At 41.5% G+C, this 17,030-nt stretch overlaps 2 protein-coding genes across 5 annotated transcripts in view; one reads left to right on the forward strand and one right to left on the reverse strand.

Moving 5' to 3' along the window:
- Nucleotides 1–4,449: 4,449 nt before the first annotated feature.
- On the reverse strand, nt 4,450–13,668 carry Cep164 (centrosomal protein 164). Of its 2 annotated transcripts, none has more exons than XM_075880716.1 (10): nt 13,450–13,668; nt 13,253–13,364; nt 12,713–12,881; nt 12,493–12,543; nt 12,298–12,417; nt 10,736–11,043; nt 8,881–9,078; nt 7,203–7,269; nt 6,097–6,205; nt 4,450–4,899 (listed from the first exon to the last, which is right to left on the reverse strand). In XM_075880716.1, exons 1-10 carry the CDS (start codon nt 13,520–13,522, stop codon nt 4,763–4,765), a joined length of 1,344 nt encoding a protein of 447 aa, XP_075736831.1. In that variant the 5' UTR covers nt 13,523–13,668; the 3' UTR covers nt 4,450–4,762. The 2 variants fall into 2 exon arrangements, with proteins under 2 accessions (XP_075736831.1, XP_075736822.1); XM_075880707.1 differs by having other exon boundaries at nt 6,097–6,208.
- Nucleotides 13,669–14,197: 529 nt separating this feature from the next.
- The window catches only part of LOC119170040 (jumonji domain containing 4), a 30,281-nt gene continuing 27,448 nt past the window's right edge, over nt 14,198–17,030 (forward strand). The window contains exons 1-3 of one of the 3 annotated variants that reach the window (XM_075880773.1): nt 14,198–14,636; nt 14,756–14,924; nt 16,523–16,654. In XM_075880773.1, the coding sequence (XP_075736888.1) occupies nt 14,360–14,636; nt 14,756–14,924; nt 16,523–16,654 (578 nt within the window). In that variant the 5' untranslated portion in view covers nt 14,198–14,359. The remainder of the gene's footprint in view (nt 14,637–14,755; nt 14,925–16,522; nt 16,655–17,030) is intronic. The other 2 variants (XM_037421065.2, XM_075880780.1) reach the window with 2 other exon arrangements.

Genomic DNA, 17,030 nt, shown 5'->3' on the forward strand with positions numbered 1-17,030 from the left:
TATTTTTTATTATGACAACAAGCTTTTTAAATGTGGCTAGCACCAAACTTGAACACCAGTACAACACTTATTAGGCAAAACTGGAATTGGAATGTGACTGTGAAGATTTTGTCATTCTGTCACTTATGTTACTATGGAGAACTGAAGGGACAACCAGAACTCGTAATGTAGAAATTAAGCGTTGACGAGGGACTCAATTTGCTACACAACATGCACGCATAGGAGGCTGCCCGAGATATCTAAGGGTATGCTTGTATGCAAATTTCCGGAGACAAGAATTTGTTGCTACGGTGAAATTCTAATGCCGGCCCATGCACCAGACAAGAGCAGGAGGTCACTACTGCATACTGGCACAGACTATGAAGCATGGATGTACTACTTGCTGCATTACACATGCACTGCAAGTTTAAGCAGTTGGCAAAACAAAACTGCAGACATTCACACAACTACCATCACAACCAGTTCGTTTCCTTGCACATTTCAAGGCACTTCAAGAGCTACCTTGACTCGAGCAAACAACCCTAACTATGCAGTGAGCCCAAACATAATGGCATTGTAACTGCAGAGCCTTATAAACAAAGCTCTTGAATCATTAAAGTTTTCTGAGGAAAAAAATGCATGGTAAGGCTTGCAGATCCTTGTAACAGGACATGGAGCACTGTTGAGCACCAACTTTTCAACCTAAAAGCAATGTATACTAATTAATCGCTAAACTAGAGGAAAAACAAAAAGGTGCTTGCCCTACTTGAAATATAAGTGTTCCAAGACTCGCAGTAAATCTTAGACTGCATTCTTGCAGAAGTTATTATGCATGTGCGCCATGGCTGCACAGCTGGACGCAAGTAAAACGATCTTTCTTGATGCATGTTGAGCACTGCAGAGAAAACTACATCATCGAATTCGCTGTAGCAAAATCTTGCGAAATAGAACTGCACTCCGCACTTGTGCATGAGGAGGACTGCACAAAATGCTGATTATGCGTTTTGTTCAAGCTCGTTGCATCCTCCTCCCTGTCTGTCATTTGCATACCATGTATATCTACGAGATTGTTAGAATGCCCAAGTGTACACATGGGTATTATCAGTTAGTATAAAGGACACAGTTGACTGATCAAATCACGCTATAGTGTTCCTAGAGACCTAGTTGATCATGCTGCAAGCAAATTGTAAAGTCTCGAGCATTTATGCATAAATGCTTAATCACTCTATACTACTCCTACAGTCTCTCACAGCCAGCAACTTTGCAGATATAACTGGTCACTCTCTCCCACCACCTCAGCATTGCAGTAAAAAAAATGACTACATTGCAAGGCATTTCTCTGCTTCATATGTATGTAGTATGTAATGTAAGTTTCTCAAGGTACAGGAGTACTTTGACATGCAGGGTGAAATCAATGGAAATCACTCTTGGCTCTAGAAATACAAACAATACTCGGGATTTCACAGGAAGGCAAAGGCTTGAAATTATTACCATGGGTCAAGCAAGGGATGGCATGGGTAACATTTGCACAAAAGGACCAACCAAGAAAAGTCTCCCTCCTTTTTTCAAATATTGGCTCCTGTCTAAACACGGGTTATGTTGGCTTTAGAGACGCCTCACCTTCCTTGTGACTTGCAAGCAATGGATTAGTGCTGCCTCCTGACATCGTCATTATCAAATGTGGCAAAGATGCAGCGTAATACATGAAAACCTTTATGCCTTTTGCCACTCTGTAATGCTGCAGACACTGCACAGCTCTTGCACTGCGAGTCATATAATGGACAATGCATTCTCTCTGATATTATGTACACCACGCTGTCATACACAAATAAGCACAAAACCAGCATAGCATGAGTTCTTTTTTTTTTTAAGCACTACTATGTAAGAGGGTGCTTTTAAGTTCCTTTGCTATACTATCTAAAAACATTGAACCTAGTGCTGTGCTACTAATTTAGCACTATGAGATGTCTCACCAAAATCAAGGCAGTGCATTAGGGATGAGTAACACAAAATCGAATTTGACATCTATAAAACTGCACATTTCCTTGTTCTTGTTGAAGTGAGAAATCTCTTCAAGTTGTGAATATCGGGATATAGCGTAATAGTTGCTAGAATGGCTGAAAGAAACTAATACCATGAGCGACCTTCAATATATAGGTATTTAAAATGCGACCATCTGGAATTGGTGGCATTTACAAAAATAACAATGATAGTGGAGTTGCTTTTCACAGTAGCTACAGGGATGGCATAAATTTGGCACATTTTCACATATTACAACATAATTTTTCACTGAGTATCTAGAGAATGGAACTCAATTTTGACAGAGTGTGGAATAAAATGACTGATCCACAATAAAGTGCATGCCCCAGTGATAGAACTGCATTCGAGTACACCTTGTAGCCATTTCTAAAAAAAAGTTTGCTCCATGACGTCCCACATAGTGCATTATACTACCATTATACTACCATGAACTTAGAATGTTCAATCTACTCTGATATTGCACTCTTAATTTACCCTACAACCATTCCCCAAAATATTACAGAAAGACCATCTGATAGGTGCAACTGCGGTGCTTCACACAAACCCGAAATTATCTATTAGTTCAAATAACAGACACACCCCCCCTCACACACACACTTTCTGCTCTGTTCTTTATTAAGGTGAAAGTGTCTCATGCACAGGTCCCTCCATTCGTTCATCCATCTGTCAGCCCGTGCCCAGTCATGATACAGACCCACAATAGTGTCTCTGTTTTCATTTTGAAAACTCGGATGTGCTGGTAAATTTCGTGCTGGTATTCTGAAATCGCTGCTCAGCCAAACATAATAATATTAGCAGTAATGACAAACTTTTAATTAATAATATGGGTAGTTCTTATATTTGCTGGAAAACAGTACTTGCGGTTTGAGCGGAAACCAGCTAGCATGACTGGATTTCACTGGAAAAGGGCTGGCATGCTGGCAAGCGATTCCATGGCAAGCGGTTTGGAGAAGCCCCCAAAATCTGGATTACCTCGATACCAAACACCATTACCAAACACTATATGTGCACAGAAAAAAGAAGAAGAAAAAGACCTGGCATAGTCAGTCGAATGGCCACAGGCTCTTCCCGAATACACTTTGTAATTTACAGTGTCCGATTTTTTTATACAGCCCATACTTTCAAAGACGTGTCTTTAAAATGATTGCCCCGCCGCTGTGGTCTAGTGGCTAAGGTACTCGGCTGCTGACCCGCAGCTCACAGGATCGAATCCCGGCTGCGGCGGCTGCATTTCCGATGGAGGTGGAAATGTTGTAGGCCCGTGTGCTCAGATTTGGGTGCACGTTAAAGAACCCCAGGTAGTCGAAATTTCCGGAGCTCTCCACTATGGCGTCGCTCATAATCGTATGGTGGTTTGGGGATGTTAAAACCCACGAATCAATCAATGAATAATTGAAAATGATTACCATCACTTTCTATAGCACATCTTGTAATGCAGACAAACACAACAATCGGGTACTACAGGCATTGTGGGAGCCAATGATGAAGAGCAAAGAGAATGAGAAATAAAAATAATTGTTCCAGCACAAGGTCTAGACACTAGGCAGTGTGTGTGTGTGGGGGGGGGGGGGGGTCATTACAGACTTTTCTGTGGCCACATGATGTGAACCCAAGGGCATTGGAGTTGTATTAGCAAAGAGATAGTCAAGATGGTTTTTACCGGCTAACCATAAACTGATCTTCGAACTTATAAATGATTTTATGGGATAAATCACAAGCTCTTTACAGCAAAGGAAGGACATGTTGCACTGGCATACATAAAAAACATCTTTTCGCACAGCATGCCTAATTCAGTGATAGCCAAATGACAAGACCTTTTGCATTGACCATTGCCTCCTAGTATAAGTAAGGTATTTACCTTGACAATAAAAATGAGCACTTCATTTCAGGTAAACATTCTAAAAACTATGACGTACATGCAATGGACTACCCAAATAACTGCGAGATTTGTCTTGCACACAACTAACACCATAGTGATTTAACTACCGTGTCAGCTGAATAGGTCATTCAATTGAATAGGTCAATAGGGGCAGCTGGTGTGCTTTTTTAAGGTTTTTGTGGGCCAATGTGTTTCGTGGGCCAATCTGTTTAAATCGAGTGCTTTGAAGGGCCACTTGTTGAATTGCATTTCATTCATAGATTACATACGCAGCAGATGCCAATACTCAATCATAGTTTAGCATGGAACAGATGTCATTTGTGAGAAGCAGTTATTTTACATAATACTTTACATAAACAGCCATAAGCCTAATAAAGTTTGCTTTTAATAAAGTTATCAAAAAGGCCTAATAAAACTCGTAACACAATCTAGTTAAAAATGATACAAGACAAAGTATGCTGTTAACAGTCAGAAATATAACTACAATGCAGTTGCTTTGGTTACATAGTAAGAAAGAACTTAACACCTGAAAGTATTGAAGGGGATCTCGCTCAACAATAAGCTCCATACATATGATGTGAGCCTTAGTATAATTTCTCACAGAATCATTTTATATTATACTATACGCAAATCAGCCTGGTCAAAAATTATTTTAAGTGTGCGAAGTACAAGGTTTTGAAAAGTGTTCCAGTCACTTTTGGGTTTTACGGTTAACAGATTTGCAGGATGCATATCAAGTTTTTTTTTGTTTTCTATCATAAACCGCACATAACTTGTAACATTATTACCCGAGATTCTTCTGATGACTAGTACTTGTTTAATTACACATGACTATGAGCCTTACGTTCGGCAGCGAACAAGCAACTACTTGATAAGCAGCTGTTGGAGTTCACACTCCCTAAGGCTCCAGCGTAGCTGGGACAACTTTGTTGTCCACTCAGACCGAGACCACTGCTGAGGAGGCCGCCCATCGTGCTGTTGGGGCATGTACGTCTTCAAATCTTGCAAAAGACAGAGAGAGAATATGTAAGACACCCTCGGTGTAACACAGTGAGCACGCAAAGACTTGCTTGCGGATGTGGTTTTTCCAAATTGTGGATGAAAGTAAAGTGAAAGAAAGACTCCACTCATGTTCGTGATAGAAAGTGTTTCAGGGGTCATTTGTGATGCAAATAAAGACGACAGACACAAAGTGAGCTGAACAGACAATTAGGCCAGGGAAAGCATGGAAGATATTAATTGTTGCCTTTTACTGCAGTGTACTAATTGTGATGTTAATTAAAGTAAATTGAAGTGGATAAAAATCACCCTTCTCATTAGTGGGATTGGGCATTCCATCTATAACATAACAAGATAAATATTAGGTTCAAAATTTTGCCACAATTAGTACATAGTTAAATAAAACAATTAGTAATTATCTGCTTGATTCACTTGGTTTTCTAACATGCAAATGGGGCCCCCCACAATATTCTTTTCTTTTGTTTATAGAAAAATAATCTAATTTCTGCCAGCGAAAAGTTGCTGCGTGCAGCAAACACAAATCATGCTGTCAAGAACAAAGCGACAGCTGAAGAACCATCTTGTATTGCTTTTTGAAAGATTGCTGCAGTACAGTGATTGATGTGCTGAAGTCTATTGGAAAGGTATAATTTTATAACCTCAGGCTAGCTCGTGTAAGCATGACGTCAGAGGCAACTAGCTCTGTTTGCCTCCCTCCAAAACCAGAAGCTATTCTTGGCATTCACCAGGAAATTGGCTGTTTACAACTATACATATACTAGAAAGAAATGGAGCTGTGTTGGTCATTCAATGAGCAGAGCAAGCAACTTTTGGCAGTCCGTTGATCTAAAAAATTGGTTTCCATGGCCGAGGATTAGGTGGCGTGATGAAGTTAGGAAATAGGCAGACAAGAAGTGTGTAGTCGGGTGTTTTATCCTGAAGCGGATGGAAGGTGTGCTTATTAACTGTTTGTAACTTTTCTGGTTTCCTCTAGAACTGTCATGTTTGTGTGCGTGAAATAATATTTTCACACAGTACGCATCCACGAGGTATTTTTCAGGGATGCATGCATGAGGATCATGTCAAACTTCAGCACTGTACTGCTCTTGCTACAGTCTCACTGGCTTTGCTGTGCATAGTCACACACTGGTGGGTTAGGGGCTATTGCGGGCATGACGAAATATAAAGCAGACGCTTACAATGTGTCGGAGCAGTTTCATGAAGTGCGCCCATTCCCACATGAGGAATATCGGTCAGTGCTCTTGCCGTACGATGAGGAACCAGGTCGGTTGATGAAGACGGCACCAGCTGCTGCAAATACAGACATGGAGTTTGTCCAACAAAAGTGGCTGTTGAGACCAATGCGCCCGGGGCATGTACAAAAATGTACATAGACCAAAGACTATGATGACATAATTAACATTTTGCAAGGACATGGTGAAAATACCAACAAGACACTCGTTCTGACTGAGTTAATGATGCAGTGGTTTTGATTTACAACATTTAATGGCACTAGGATACCTGCAAAACAAAATAAAGGTCTGTGCAAGCACCTGCACACAGTTACCTGATGCAGTGGTTTTGTATTGCACGCTGTGTGGTCAGTTGCTGCCTCAATCATTGAAAAATGTGCTCCCCTAGATACCACAATTAATTAACCTGCATATTACTAAAGCTTAACATGTAAAATTGCTAGTATATAACTGAATTATGACCAATAACGAGATTTCTCATTTTTCACTCCCTCACTGTACAATCTGTCTTGAGATCACGGTTTTAAAAAATAATTTAGGTGGGGACACTCTCCGCAAGCTGCTATGGAGGCTGCGTCCAGATAATGTTCGGCTCTACTACATGCGAGCTTAAACAGAGCAAGCGCGACATGGCAGACGCATGTTCTTTTTCTTCTTCTTGTATCTTTTCTTAAAACACCATGCACGCTACTAACTAAAGCTAAAAACACAAGCCATGCCTTTCGCGGCCGAAAAATGCTATGTGCGGCGAACGCTGCAGTTGCCTCCATGGTGTTCTCCTGTAAGCAGCGCCGTTACAGAGTCCACATATGCAGCTCGTCGTCTATAGTACACACGACAGCCGCAATCGTGTGGGGGGCGCTGCAACATGGGGGCTGGAGAGACTGAAAGCGCCGAACATTATTTAGATGCGCTGAGGGGCGAAGTGTCCACACGTAAATTATCTTTCTTACACCGTGCTTGAGATGGATTTGGCTTTCTATCTGTTTAGCTATATCTCTTAAGCTCTCAAGTTGTTTAGCTGTAGTATTAAGATCGGCAACAAAACTCACCTTTATGGACGACACTACCAAGTCCTTGCTGGTGATTTCAGAGCCAGAAGTATGGGGAACCACATAACTGCACATGCGTAAGATAATAAACATTATAAGCCCACTTCATTATAAGGCAGATTGATTGCATCAAGTAACATGCCCCAAGTGGAACAAATAGATTGATGAATTACTTGCCCCCAATGACCTGACCATTGCATGGCACACTAACCGATCACCAAGACAATGAATAATTCTTTGATTATTGACACCTCTATATGCATGTTCAATGTACCATTAGATAAATTGATCCATCTGTGGCTTCAAGCTGCGCGACAGCGCTTGGCAAGCAAATATACAAATGTACCGTCCCATTATGCTGTAATTGCTATACCGAGTCGATTGGTCAAACATGGGACAGGCCTTTGCCCTGCAGGCTGATGATGACGAGACTGTAATAGAAGCACACAGAAACCTGTAACTAGCTACACACCTGAACATCAAGCTGGTCTGATAACGAGCAGTACGACTTCATCGTCTTCATCGCTTGCTTGCTCCATCTTTTCTTCCCACAACCGCACATACAAGCCCTCCATCAATGATACCATGCAATACAAGCTGGTCATATGCTCATTGTAATATAAATATATGATTCAAATGTTCTTTTTTATGGAGTCTGCTACTTCATTTCACAGTTCCTTTACTTGAACCAACATGTAGGAATAGCAAAAGGAGTGTAGCTGTTTTCACTCAGCCATTTCAATGCTATGCCTTACGTCAGCTACCAAGAGTCCTCATTCAGACATATTTGTTTCCATGTCCACTTCATAGAAATAAAATGGACATTTTTTTTTGCAGCAAAGCTGTTCAAGTAACTGGTGACTTGTGCCCCATTTGTTGTGCGAAACTTCACACGTGGGTACACATCACAGGAACTGGCCAAGTCCCACTACTACGTACAGTATGTGCAAGCAAAAACTCTGCTAATTGAAGTGGAACATTTGAAACACGTAAAAAAGAGAGCAGGCAGGAAAGCAACATAAAGATAAAGTGAAACTATAAGGAGAATAAAGACGCAAAATGGCAGAAAGATAGAGAAAGACATGATAGGAAGAGTAAGAAAGGTATAGAAACTGGCATGGAAAATAAAAAAGAAAGAAAAAACAGAGGGTAAGACAGAAAGAGGAAGAAATAAAAAAAGAGGGAGACACAAAGAAAGAAGCACTGAAAGAGAAAAAGAAAGAATGAGAATGAATAAGATGAAAATAGACAAGAAAGAAATAGAAAGAAACACATACAAAAAGGGATACGAAAAACAGAGAGGAAAAGAAAGAAAGAGAAGAAAAAAAAATAAAAAAAAATAAGAAAGGCCACACAGGCAAATTCTTCCTTTAGGCTTGGCGTCACTAGTGCGAAGCTGCCAATTATGTTTTTTTTTTTTTAGGCAAGTTCGCTAATGCTCATTAGCAACCTTGAGGCATGCAAATTGCTTCAAGTAAATGGAGAGGAAGAGAAAGAAAGAGAAGAAAGAAAAATAAAAAAAAATAAGGAAGGCCACACAGCCAAATTCTTTCTTTAGGCTTGGCGTCACTAGTGCGAAGCTGCCAATTATGTTTTTTTTTGTAGGCAAGTTCGCTAATGCTCATCAGCAACCTTGAGGCATGCAAATTGCTTCAAGTAAATGGAAAAAAGTTGTTACCTTGCAAGAGCATCCTCAGCGACTTGTTGAGCAGCACGCAAGGACAGCTGCAGATGTCGATGACGCAGGTGAGATAGCCGTTGGCTGAGCCGAAGAAGATCCTTGTGACCCAGTGAGGAGCGATTAGATATACTCCCTGCGACCGCTCCCTTGCTAGTTTTGCTGCTCTCGCCTTTGGTTTTTGTTCCAGGTGAGTCACTGTGTACGAGGCACAATGTTCAATATTGAAACGCTCAAAGGCCTAGTGCTGAGGACCATTCCTTAATTTACACACTCAGATTGCTAACGTTACTTGGCTCATTACACAAACCCATGTGAGAAACAACTTGTTAATTATGTGGCCAGGTAGTTTACGCATGGCATTTCTCTCATCTTCCAGGAATTTATATTACATACTGCGAGGCATGCCTTAAATAGTCCATAAACAACCTAATGGTCTATATTTCTCATGAAAAAAATAACAGCACACTGGTACAATGTGAGCATGCTGTCTCAAGAGCTTTGCAAGTAAGTGCTGTATTAAGAAAATTATAGGGTTTAAAATGATTTTTTTTTGGCTGGTTTCAGTTTTTTGCACGTTCTCTCCACCTTTCTCTCACAATGGACAAGGGTAGGCATAGCCCTCTGTCGCGACTATGCCCACTTCATCAGCATAACACAACATCAGCGATCGCATCATCGGTGCACAGCCAACAACTGAGCAAGGTTTCCACCAGCGTGCATGTGTCATAGTGGCGCGAGGAAGAAGTGCTGTGTGAGGAGTATGGGGCACTGGTGGGGTATGCACCCTTCCTCTAGCAGTAAAGTACCGTATTTACTCGATTGTAGTGCAACTGCAATCATAAAGCAAGGGCTGACTTTTTGCGTCTAGACAGAAAAAAAAGCTATTTAGATATTCAACTGCAATGCAAGGGTCGACTTAAGGCAGCAAAAAACTAAAAAAAAAATTAGAAAAAGAGAACTGCATTATATTAGATTAAATAAGGTAGCGAAACACCCCTTCACCTCAGAGGCTTTCCTTCTGGCAATGCCACTGGTTCGGGTAGTCTTGGGGTCTACAAACCGACCGAGGGCAGCATAGAAAAATGAAAATGTGGACCACGTGGCCAGAACTGCATCAATGCAGGACTAGGGTGCCGTATCCAAGTGTGAAGGACCAATCTACAAGCTCAGCAGTACGAAATGTTGCCTATGGCCAAGATTTCGTCACTGTGCATATCAGGATCATTGGACAGGCGTAGAAAAGAGGAATTGTTTTTTGAAATGTAGGGTCTGCGCAGAGTGTAGTGGTGTAATGCTGCAAAACGTTACCGACATGGTCTACTATACGAATTAGTGAGCTCTTTTGGGGTGTGTACACACACACAAAAAAAGTCGGATCCTGTTAAGCAGCCCTGTAATTTGCTGGTTTCTCTAAACCAGCTTCAGCTACTGTGCACAAGAGTTGGATGCATTATGGTGTTATGCTGCATTGACTTGCTGCATTCTTATAATAAGCAGGACGCGAATAATCACACCCAGCAATTACTTTTTAGGGCAAAGTCATCACTGAACCTTCACCTTAATGGTCCTAAGATAGGCTCTTTGTAATCATGTTTTCATCATGCTGATGATTTCAGCTCTGTATATTTGATTTAGCATCAAATCAAAATGTATTTTGCGTAGTTCCTAATCTTTGCACCTGCAAAATGTAAAATTTTAGTAAACAGAAGACTTGTATAGTTTCTACAACATCAAAAATAAGCCCTGCTACTCCTTTACGTCTGACAAACTAAAAACATCACGGCCTACTAGTGTCAATCCCAACAGTGACACACTTCCATCATGAACTGGCATCTCAAGCCCAGGTTCTCACCCAAGCCATGCAGCTTCTTTATCATGGGAATTCTGGCCTTGCTTCTCATCTGTGATAGCGTGCCTGTGGTTTTGAGATCTGTGAGTAAGTGAACTGGTTCCAAGTTGAATTAGCTCTTGCTTAGCAGATGCTTTCAACTGATCTCTGATTCGCTGGTACTTGTGAACTTCCCGCTTCAATCGCTCCAACTCAAACTCGAGTGCCTGCTTCTGGGTGAGCAGGTCTCGCATGACAGCAGGTTCATCTTGATTGCGAAGAGTGGCAGTGTGAGATTCTGAGTCAGTGTCTGTTTGCTGCACCAAGGAAGCCTGTTAAGAAATAAAAACAAAAATTCCAAGTACTGCACATGCACACAGCAAGCGCATTTACATGTTGAGGTCTTGCTACACAGCACTGACCAATGAGATTGGTTGATGAAATGAAACATGAAACTAAATTACAAACTGAAGTTCATTTTTCAAACCTTATGGAATGAAACATGTCAGCTTAGGACTAAGTAGGGAACATATGTCTGTTTCCATAGTATCTGCATAACAATGACATTGTATTGGCTTGTATACACTTACATCATGGCCAGCATCACCTTTTTTCAAATTTCATGGAATGAAACATGTCCACTTAAGTCTAAGCAGTGCACTTATTTTTGCTTTCACGGTATTTGCATAACATCAACATAATTTTGCTTTGCACATTTACATTACTGTCAACATCTCCTTTAGCAGCCACATTTATGGCTTCACAATGTGGCATTCTCTACCAAATGCACATACCAATTGTTATACTAGAAGTTTTCATCATGTATTTCATTACAGGAGTACTGTGCAGGTGAAACAAACAAGACAGACTCAGAAAGGACCAAATAGAAGATTGCATAATCAATACCGAAATCAAGGAATGCAGAATAGACAAACATAATCAACGAATAAACTTCACTAATGCATATGCCTTCACATCAAAGACTACAACTTCGATATAAAAAGCAAATAGCTCCTCTAAAAGCCTTATCAAAGCTGTGAGCAGTCAAGGACTCTACAGAAAAGCTATAAAAGACAAAGGTGGAACAGAGTACTAATATCTGGTCTCATATGATTGCAGGTAAAAAAGAAAAAGAAATGTTAAGAAAGAACAGAAGGTGCACATTGTGAATAGCTTTTTGAGGTAAAAAAATGACACACAGAATGATTATTTCATTTATTATGTTGTGTCTGCATGACATCTATAACCTTAATGCAAAATGTACCTGAGATGGTGCTTATGGATTATATAAAAATGACAGTGACTGCTGAAAGTGACTGCTGCAGACCAGGCACTACTGAATGCAACAAATATAACTTATGTTTATTTACAAGGAAACTATGTTGAAGATACTGTTTTCACTGATATACACACATCTGCAATAGATCCAACCTGAAAATTCTGATTTCATACCACTCGCAATCTATTAAAATAACTTGCAGAGCATTAGCACTCACCCATATGTTATTGAGATGAGTGCAGTTGATCATACAGAAGGCAATTGTCACATTAAACTAGACATTTAAAAGAAATGTTAATTTGCCCACCTTCACTAAAGCTCCTGAAGCCGCTGCTAGCATGTGAAGGTTAGTCGGACAAGACTTGGAGAGGAATCCCTTTTTCCCTTTCTTGAGACGAGAGAATGGAACAACAGTCCGTTCAACCTCCTAGAAAGAAAATCTGCCGCTGACTGAACGAAAATTACAGCCGAATTAAGTGCAATAAAATAAAGGGCTACACACCGAAGCTTTTGCAAACGATGACAAGGGTGGAATGTCATCTAGAGATGACATCTGAAAAATCATCGATCACAATTGGAGAAAATTAAACAAAGTGGTTGCTCAATGGACACATACAGCCTGACTACACTGTTGTGCACTGATAGGTGACTTCGCCTCTATAACTGTATCAGAAAAGACATGCATAATTTTCTTGTGCAATGTAATGCTATGCAATACTTACCAGTGAAGCACCACTGTCTTCTACATTTGACTCTGCAGTAGTGGTTCGTGCACATGCCTTGAGTCTCTCCTTCTTGACCACAGCTTTGTAGTAAGAATCCAGGGGATGCTCCCATTTGGTCTCTTTCGTAACCGAATTGTAATAGTAAATCCTTCCCTGAGGATCTTCCCTGCAAGAGAAAAATTAAGGAACATTATCAAAAAAAATTTTTTTGTTAATTATGCACAATACATGTGCTATGTTGTTCTGAACTATGTAAGTGCAGGTTTATTGCACATAAGAGGTCAAAATGCGAGGTAAAAAATAAAAAATGAACGAATCAAAAAAGTAAGACGTCGTAAGCAGGGGGGGGGGGGGGGGGGCATGGTTGAAACGAGGGACAACAAACGCGCTGAGCCATTACTACAGCAACTCACTAAGGTATTGAGCAACTCACGAAATATTGAGCACTTGTATTTTGCGAGATTAGGCGTTTCATGAAAGTAACTATACGGATGCTTATCTAGTATTTCATGCGAAAAAGAAAGGAAAACAACTTACACGGGACACCACGGTGGCGGCAGCGACACCTCAAGACCGGCCTGAGCAATCCAAAGCAGATTTTGCTCATCTGGAAGGACGATTCCTAGGTGCTCGGCGTACAAATGAATATCTGAAATGAACGAGTGCATGCCTTTAAGTGGGCCCAAAATATGCACTCTCACGCACAAAAATGTGACGATCAAAGGGGAACTGACCTTCTTTCGTTGCATTCGCCGAGCTACCAATCTCTTTCAAAATCTTTTGACCATCCGGTAGACTGCCGTTCATAACGTTCTTCGCCGATCGAGGAACAACATATCACGTCCAGGGTGCAATCAAGGTGTAAACACACAAACCTACTCACTAACAGGACGCTAAAATGTTAGTTCAGCCTTTCGATGCACTTTCGGTAGCTGGCAGGATGCACAGATGCTGCTGTGCTGCCGTCTACACGAGCGCTCCCATTGGTCGGAATGTTTCCTGGGGATAAATCGGGAAGGACGTGGAAATTGTGAAGAGCATTCCCGAAACCGAAATTGCCTATTAGGGATCAGGCAGGGTCTAAAACATGGCGGCCATGACGTCACCTGCTTTCTTGACCGCAAAACAGCATAGCCTTTAAAATTGGCAACTAGAGCTCAGGGAAGACGAACGTTTAGTTGAGATAAAGCTATGCAACGTTCTTGTTTAAGCAACAATTCTTAACGCCGTAATTTTTATACACAAATATCACAGACATGGAGTCTTTTTTGCGGCTTTTCCTGCATTTTGAGGTGTTCTAGTTGTTCACTTTGTGCTTTGCAAATACATAATAGAAACTATAATGTAAAACAAGTTTATCACAAAGCTACTTAAAGTTTTGCATTATTAAGCAGCTGAACAGCAGTAAAGCCAGATTCATTCAATTCTCGCGACTTCGAAAGTGTGGAGACCATGATAGCGCCTGTGTTGTTATCAGCGGCATGCAAGTGCGCGTCTGCATTCAAGCGCGAAGTACCAAAAAAACTATATTTGAGGCACCGCTTGCGACAAAAGTCTAGTCGATCAGTGAACTACGCAAGCATGAGATGATGTCGTGCAAACCAACACAGGTTCCTCGGATTCTGTTGCAGCTATCCTGAGAGTATGTACTCCGAATTCCTCAGCGATCGCATAGAGCGAGTGAAGTCGCAGTGTGCTAGTGTTTCGTGCTGCTCTGCACCCCACAAGTCTGACGAAGAAAATGGTTTTAAGGTAGCTTATCTCAGTCCGGATATTTCATATTGCGAATTCTTTCTGCGATATGCGTCCTCGAATACGCCGTGCATCCTTTCGCCGCAAAACACAAGCGATTGGAGAAGTCGTGGCGAATGGGTCGACAGCTCCGGCCGTCCGAAGCTGGGATTCCTCAAGTCTTCGTTCGGTGAGTTAGGCAGTAGAGAATTGTCTTTTCTCTCAGCTGAACTCAATTGTTTGTGCTTGATGGCCTCTCTAAAACGTGTCTGAAATGGAATAGCACCCCCCCCCCCCCCCCCCCCCCAGGATCAGCCACGGTGCCCGTCTCCGACTGCAGCGTCAAGCAGTACGACTCCCCGTCATGTTGTGAGATGACGTTTTCCGAGTATGTGGACTACTGGCAGACACTCATCGACTCTGGGCACGACTACAGCGCGAAGCCTTGCCTCTACCTCAAAGACTGGCATTTCACGAGGTAATGAACACGTGGAGACGCAGTGCAACATCTCTATTCCAGTAAAACCCTAGCACGTTCGCATAGGGCTAATCTAAATCTTTAATGAAAACGAAACATTCTTCGCTTCCAGGGCCAGTTATTGAGTCCATACCCAAGCATAACAATATGTCATCCTGGTCCTATTAAATTACTGTCTCAACGTAGAACTACATTTTCTTTTTGTGCTGCTTTTGATTTAGTTTTACAGCTGCTTTGCGATTTCCTATTGAAACTGTAGTTTGAACGAAGCGATGGTTTCGGGCGAGTAGGTAATTCGTAATTATTAGCTTTATAGCGCAGAATTTGCATGAGAGGTAAAGACACACGACTAACTTAATTCCAAGGGACGCTTAATATCAGAGATCAGAGTATATACCGTGAAAAAGAATGGAGGTGCCAACTACACCCAGTCACTTGACCACATCAGCATGTGTGCTTTAGAATGATTATTCACCAACTGCCATCAAGAAATCACATTTCCCTTGGGGAAAAGATAAGTGAAGGTGAGCTCATTCACTCGTAATCGTCACAGTTCAGTGTTGCACATTCCAGAATCTCGTGTGCACACAAGGTCTTCGTCTCTAAACAACACTGCACTGTTGGTAAAAGTACGGAATACACCCACAGTCCTGGCAGTGTAACACCAGATATCCTTGTCTTCCCCTTACCCCATTGCAGCTGTGTTCCCCTTCATTTAAGCATCGTCCTGCTTTGCTGTTTGAAAGTCTTTTGAATGTAGCACCCACCTATATTACTTTCATGTAATTTTTGGGGACTGTCATGTTTGCGCTAAGTGCACCACACCAGAACTGAGCTAGCTATTAAGGCACATGTGTTGGCACCCTCCTTCAGTGTGAAGATGTTGCTTGCCTTACACTTTTCTTTGTACTGTAGCTCTACAGCATCATGACTGGGTAAGTGGAACACAACGATAATAGCTTTTTATAGTAATACTAATTCATGGGGTTTAAGGTCCCAAAACCACGATTGTTAGTTTGTACTAATGTTCTGTCTAGCAAAGAAAACAAGCCCTTAAATTTACACTTTTCTTCATTCGTGGCGATGGGGCTCATGCTGGCAGGAATGATGCCTTGAGGTGGTATTATTTGAAAGATTAGTGGTCAGGGGGGGAGTGGGGGGGCTGCCATCTCATAATAAGATCACGTACTACATGACTCCAAGCAGGCAAGGAGAGCGTTCCAAATGGTAGAGCATTGAACGCATTATTCGAAAATCGCAGGTTTGTATTCTGCTATTGGCAAGTTATCTTTTCATCCACTTTGTTTCTTCTCATTTACATTACAATTACATATAACAACATCCCCTACAGTTTCCCTGGCATTATTGTCTGTTAGTTCTCACTAATGTTGTGTCTAATAAAGAAAACTAGCCTTTAAATTTACACTTTCCTGCAGTCATTATTTGTACTTTGAGAGGTGTTGCATTCTGCTGTGAAACTGCACTGAAAAGTGCTAGCGAGCAAACATCCCATGACAATTTAATAATTTGGTTTGGTATTTGTTCTTGTTTGTTTTCCTTTGTGCAAGTTGCTATTATTGCCATCATTTTTTTTTCAGGGATTTTCCCACTTATGGCCCATATACCACACCAAAGTATTTCACTTCCGACTGGCTGAATGAGTACTGGGACCTTAGGACTGATGTGAAGGATGACTTTCGCTTTGTGTACATGGGACCCAAAGGATCATGGTAGGTTGCTGGTTGGGGTGAAGCTGTGTGTTTTTTTTTTCTAGCCTTAACATATGATTATCATATTGCTACGGGGTGCCACAAATGAACATTATAGGAAAGGGGACAATGTTTAGGGTGAGCTCGTGCAGACTCGGCTCCATATTGTATGCCTGCCTGTTTACCTAAAGTAAAGGTATTTTTCAGACGCCTTCTCCCCGTAACATTTTGGTGGAGAGTGCAGGTCTTCCCACAGTCAACAACCACGACGATTCTATGCAGCGGATGTTCCTTGGCTGCCTGTGCGATGCCTGATCAAGACGAAAACGAGGATTCTTCTGAGACTACCCCAATCGTGCTTCGTCCAACTATGCAGCAACCAACAGCACCGCATCCA

Source organism: Rhipicephalus microplus, chromosome 2, assembly GCF_043290135.1.
Source record: "Rhipicephalus microplus isolate Deutch F79 chromosome 2, USDA_Rmic, whole genome shotgun sequence".
NCBI lineage: Eukaryota > Metazoa > Arthropoda > Arachnida > Ixodida > Ixodidae > Rhipicephalus > Rhipicephalus microplus.